The following is a 6,166-nucleotide window of genomic DNA, read 5'->3' on the forward strand; positions in this document are numbered from 1 at the left end:
ATATAGTGCGCTATAAGGGTTGGGTAAATCAAGAGAAAATGCACTTAAAGGGTACCTTTTCAGCCATATTGAACTGCACTGTAAGGGTACGATTTTGAAAAGCAGATTTTGCGCGGCACATACCGTCGTTTCAAAATCGAGTGGCCCCCCGGGACTTTGCATCATCGAAAATCTTGAAATATTTGATAAAAATCATAAATTTTACATCCATCGGGTCGTAAATTTAAGGGAAAACACAAATATTCATAGTTTCTCCCCTATTACCACTGGGCTTAATAATTTGATTTTAACTACACCTACGTTTTGGGGGCCCCAAACCTCCGTTTTGACGACCAGGGGTATACTGTAAAAATTTTATCAAACAAATTTATGCCCAAAACCCTCTAAATCATATTTCAAAACTATGGTCAAAATTTTGTATTCATATCTTAAAGATATCTCGAGAAATCGCTAAAATTTCAAACCTCCGTTTTGGGGGCCATTAGAAAAAGCTACCTATCTTTAAGCGATTGAAAAATATTGTTGAAATTGAAAATTTTGAAAAAGAACTTCCAGGAAATAAAGTAGAGATGTTAAAGCTTTTCATGCAGCAAAAATTTTTGTAAAACCCCTGTTCCTCTAGATTTGAGAGAAATTTCAAATTTGATCGACGTTTTGGGGGCCACATACTGTACTGTGTTATATTTTTTTTGAAAAGTAACTTGTTTTTCAAAATGATTCCACATGAACGAGCTTCGACAAATTTACTTCTTCAGACAATGTTCACATCAGATATCAGGGTTTGTATCGCTCCGGAACGAAAAGGTTCTAAAACTCTGAATGAACGTCAAAAAAGTAAACGTTACAAAGCAAAACGGATTAAAACGGTTTCGCTCCACTTTTTTCATTGGAACGGAACTACGTTTCGTTACTTCGAAAAATTCCAAAATCAGTTTCTATCCGTAACAAATACTATACCAGAGCGTTACGAAACGGTAAGATCGATCATGGTCTCAGATGTTTCAATTAGATTGTAATTATGTAATTAGAGACGGATACTTAAAAACAAAGACTAGAGACCAGTATAATCAAGGTCAAAATCTTTTGAATGGAATATATTAAGTTAAGCCCTGAAAGATGTCATGGGACCTAATTGCCGAAGTAAAATTTTCAAAAGAGTAAAAGGTCAATGATATGAGAAACCTCTGAATGAATTTTTTAAAAATCTTTTAAAATATATGCTCTAAATAAAAACAACACTTTCAAAAGCAAAATATACACAAAAAATTAAAAATCAAGATAATTCTCTCTTTACGGTAAGTCTAAAATACTAGCTAAACAAAATCCAAGCATTTAACCGAAGACAAAGGAGACCATTCCAATATGCTGACAATCGAGTTCACTAACACTGCTGAAATTTTCACTGGGTAACAATTTTTTTCACGCCTCAAAACGTTCAAGTGGTAAAAAAGGCTAAATTCCTAAATATAAAAAAGAAACCTAAAATCTAACATTCTATTGTCATCAATTTTATTCAGAATAAGAGAGTGGTAAGAAAAGCATATAAAATGTAATAAAAAATGCTGAGTGATTAAATATATAAAGTAAACATCCAAAAAAGGTAAATATAGAAGCCAAAACAACATTGTAAAAATCAATGTTTATATGTGTCAACATAAAATGTACCCAATTCGAAGTTTACGTAGAGAAGTTACGGTTTCACCCATAAGTTACGGTAATGAAGTATTATTAAGGGCTCTGACCATAGTCCGAAAATTGATTTTGGTATTTGAACATAAAAGTTATATTTCAGGTTCCTTAACACTTTTAACAAAGAATTGCCTTTATAAATTGCTTTTTAATCGAATCCCTTAAGAGTAATTAAGAATTTAATTGCAAAAATGACGTTATGAACTTTAAAAAGATGTTAATAATATGTTGCATTACCCTCTTTTACAAAAAGTGCTTAGTTTTAATGGGTAACTATTGAAATTATTGCCAAGGTCATTGACTCCCAACGGATTAAAACTACTTTCTATTCATAAAAAGAATTATTTGTCTCAAAGGACATAATCTCCATGGTAATTGTTTGAATACGAGGCAAGTGATGTTCGTGACGTAATTTATGAAAAGGTTTATCGAATCTAGCACTTTGTTTTCTAAAGTCTGTCTCAATATAATCTGCAGCGGAGGCAAAAAAGGCTGTAACTTTTGAGAGAATTCGAATTAAATGGCGGTTTTATACTAATTGTAAAGATAATCAGGAGTGTTTGAAACAATATTTTTGAACAATTTTTCAACAGTGATAATATTCGAAGATTATGGAAAATGCTAAAACCGAAGCCGACTTCCTCACGAATCTCATTTTTTATTCTTTATTTTTTCATTTTCATGTTTTCATCTTCATATCCGATATTCTAATGTTTTTTTATACTCCACTCTTGAATATCTTTTCAACAAGCCCAAAACCACTTTTATTAAATCGAACTCAAGTAAGAGCCTTTCCTGTCTCTACTGCAGATTTTATCGAGAAAGACTTTAGCACAATCTTCGTTTTTGTGTTTTGAAATCTTCTATAGATGTTACTTCTAATCTAGCATTTGTATGAAAATCACACGGACAACGCAACTCCTATGAAAATAAATCCGGTTTCAAATCCTACATAGGTGATTCGAACCTAACCTCCCACTATATTCTTCGTCTTTAACCTTTCCTGGTATATTTCCCCTCATTTACAAAATAAATTTTCAATAAAAAAAACATTATCTCCCACATAGCCTGATTCGCAAAATATTCTGAAAAATAAAATGTAGGGCGAACCAAGGGTCAGAAGGACTAACACAATAAAAATTGAATCGTTACACCTAGTTGAGTCTCAAATAAAAGTAAATACGAAAAGCCTAAACGATAAACGATAAAAAATATACAGCAAACTAAAATCTAACATATGGTCTTACTACTTTTGCAAGCAGAAACTTTCGCGAGGTCGAAAAATCGCGAAATTTGCGAGCATAAACTTTCGCGAATCGTTGGATAAAAATGAGAATTTTCGAATAAGAATTGCCTTAAAAAGTGAAAAATATTCCTTAAATCCGCTTAAGACGGTTGCTCTTCGACTTTTAAAAAGCATTAAAGGATAATAATATGCCGAAAATTTGATATTTATTACAATTTCGAGGAGGTTTTATTCTTCGCCACGGCATGACGTCAGAACTGACAAAAGAACACACTTACTAAGTAAAGATTAATTATGTGTTTTCCGTAAACATAATCTTTTAGTGAGTTAAACCATAGTGTTTGTTTTACCCTCGAAATTATTAAAAGTCTTATTGGTTGAAAAATTCGCGAGCATAAACTTTCGCGAATAGCCGTGTTAAGAATTTTCAAAGACATTTACTTTCGCGAAAAAGGCCAAAATTCGCGGAAATTGCGAAAGTTTCTGCTCGCGAAATTTTGTACGCCTAAAGTGTGCGGTGAATTTTAGGACTGAAAAGAGAAATTACTTTCCCTAAAGAAAAATATTCCTTAAAAAGAAGGAACCATATACCCAGCTCAGTATACAAAGTGTAGTCCAATAAAAAGGAAAACCATCAATATTGCACACAACAAACATGGCTGTCGTGAGTCGTGAAAAAGTGACTTGCGTATGTGAATAGAAAAAACTAGGTAAATTAACAAAATATCTAAAACAGAACTTTCAAAAACTAGAGGAAAGTTGATCGCCGTAAAGAAATTCAAAATAAAAATCAAAACCCATTACTTAACACGTTGTCGTTTCGAAGGGTTTTCTACAGATTCTTGCTGATGAAACCAATCATGATGTATGGCTTCTTGAATAGAAAGTCTCTGTTCTGGATCCATCTTCAGGAAGCCCGACAATAAATCTTTCACTAACGGTTTATTGGCAAGTCTTGCATCATCCATTAACGATTCGATGACTGCATGGTTTGGCTTTTGCTTGTAAGGGGTTTGACCAAACAACATTACAAATAGGAGACACCCTAATGACCATAAATCAGCTTGTTTGGTGTAACCAAAGCCAGAATTGACCTCAGGGGCCCAATAATGCTCGGTTCCCACAGGGGAAAGACATTGCGATTGTGGACTCAAGTGACGTGAAGCACCGAAATCAGTAATTTTAGCGACAAAACTAACATCTGGATTACGGTGTAAAAGAATATTATCTGCTTTAATGTCTCTATGTATTATATTATTCTCGTGTAAAAATTTAACACCCATTAAAATTTGTTTAAAAAAATCTTTGCATAATGGCTCTGATATGACACCGCTGCGCCTTTTACGCATATAGCCCAACAAACTTCCTTCTGATGCCAACTCCATTACAATGTATATGAAATGATCATTTTCAAAATAATCGCGAATTTTCACAATGTTTTCATGATCCAAGTCTTTAACAATATTGACCTCGTACGAAAAGTCTCTTTCACTTCCACAACGGTTACGTATATTATCTTTGTCGACTATTTTAACGGCAACCTTATCACGATAATCTTGATTCTTGAAGCCTTTCTTAACCGTAGCGTAGCCACCTTTACCCAGGATCTCATCCTCTAATGTGTATTTTTTGAAAAAATCACTCGGAGCTGATGCAAAAAGAAGTTTCAGTTGTGTTCGGTTATAAAACTGAAAAACCTTATTTTTCGTAACAGACATCGAGACAACGCTCAGGTGGGGTAAAGGAAAAGGTTTGTCTGTAGGAATCTTTTGTCCATTTACATAAGTCCCGTTCATAGACTTATCAGTAATGGTGACTTTAGATGAATTATCATCACGTTTGATAACAAAATGTGTCTTGGAGATGTTATCGAAAACCTTTTGTTGTAAATTGTGTCTTTCCCGACTAAACATAAATGTGTTGTCTGGAAGACGACCAAAAGATACGACATCTTCCGTCAAAACACAAGTGTCGTACTTCTTAAGTTGCAAGGGGACTAATACACCCCAAATGTCATCATCTGGAGGATGTTGAGAGCTAATATGTGCGTAGTCCGAATAGCTTGATGGTTTGGTTGATGGTAAATTTGATTGTAATTGTGATTGGCTCATTTTTGTTTTTATAGTTATTTTATTTTGTTCTTTCTGAAAATAAAAGAATTAGATAAATTGGTTTGATCGGACAATGAAACTATATTGAGAATTTTAACGTTCGAGGTTTGTACATTGTTCTTCTATTAAAATTAGATTCTACAGGGTGTCCGGGAAAAATGTATCGAGTTATGTCCTTGAGTAGAATATGTCCTTGCGTAGAATAGTTTGTGTGTTATTGCAAAAATGAGGAAGTACTACGGGAACTAATTTTCGCAAATTTTGTCTAAATTCAGTAAAATTAGTTCCCGCAAAAATAAGTTCCCTTAAGCTAGCTGTGTCTCGACTCGATAATTTCTTTTCGACACCCTATATACTCTAACAAACCGTAAAAATAAATCGTTTCAGACCATTTTAAAATACAGCCTCAAAGAAAATCACAAAATGTTTTTCTTATAAAATAGAACAGAATGGTTTCAGTAACGCCTATAGACTAGCAAACTAGTCTGTAAATTAATCATGTCAGAGGGCGGGAACATAAAGGCGGCGGGCGTTTGCTAGAATAGGAGCTGCGTAGGAGAGCGAGCAAAAGTTGGCGAGAGGCTGCTGATATACAGACTAGAACATTCTGCCACGGCTTCATTTTGGAGGTTGTGAGAACGGAGGAGTGCTTTCCTAAATTTTGGAGGGAGAAAAGCCGACAGACCACTTTGTTTTGAATTTTGGGTGGTGGAGGAGCCACCTTTCAAGTCTTGAAACTTTTACATCTTTAGTTGTTTTTGTTATTCATACATTCTTAAAAAGGTAAGTATTTGCAATTTAGCTTCAGTTTTCTACAATCATCAAAAGTGTACAAGGATTATTCAGTTTTCCTTATGCAGGTTGGTGGTATATGTTACGTGCTTTTGGGGCTTTTTGCTAGCCTCTTTCATTCAAGGTAAGAAATATTTTTTCTAACAGTCTAATTTGGTTCCACCTAAATACTTTTTGCTTTTTTATTTTAATACTTACAGACTACTTAAGGAACTTGATTACTCTAGTCTCATTGTGGCTAAGTGAACCCCTCCAACACTCTTTTCTATGAATACAACAGTAATAGTAGGGGGAATTTTGTTCGATTTTTTGGAATCGCTTGACTGTT

General features: G+C 34.0%; 1 protein-coding gene across 1 annotated transcript; it reads right to left on the reverse strand.

Moving 5' to 3' along the window:
• Positions 1-2,303: 2,303 nt before the first annotated feature.
• LOC136810659 (serine/threonine-protein kinase Chk2-like) lies at positions 2,304-5,116 on the reverse strand. Its single transcript, XM_067067229.1, has one exon. The coding sequence runs from the start codon at positions 5,044-5,046 to the stop codon at positions 3,736-3,738; it is 1,311 nt and encodes a 436-aa protein (XP_066923330.1). The 5' UTR covers positions 5,047-5,116; the 3' UTR covers positions 2,304-3,735.
• Positions 5,117-6,166: the final 1,050 nt, after the last annotated feature.

This window comes from Clytia hemisphaerica, unplaced genomic scaffold (assembly GCF_902728285.1).
Source record: "Clytia hemisphaerica strain Z4C2 unplaced genomic scaffold, Clytia hemisphaerica genome assembly, whole genome shotgun sequence".
Classification (NCBI taxonomy): domain Eukaryota; kingdom Metazoa; phylum Cnidaria; class Hydrozoa; order Leptothecata; family Clytiidae; genus Clytia; species Clytia hemisphaerica.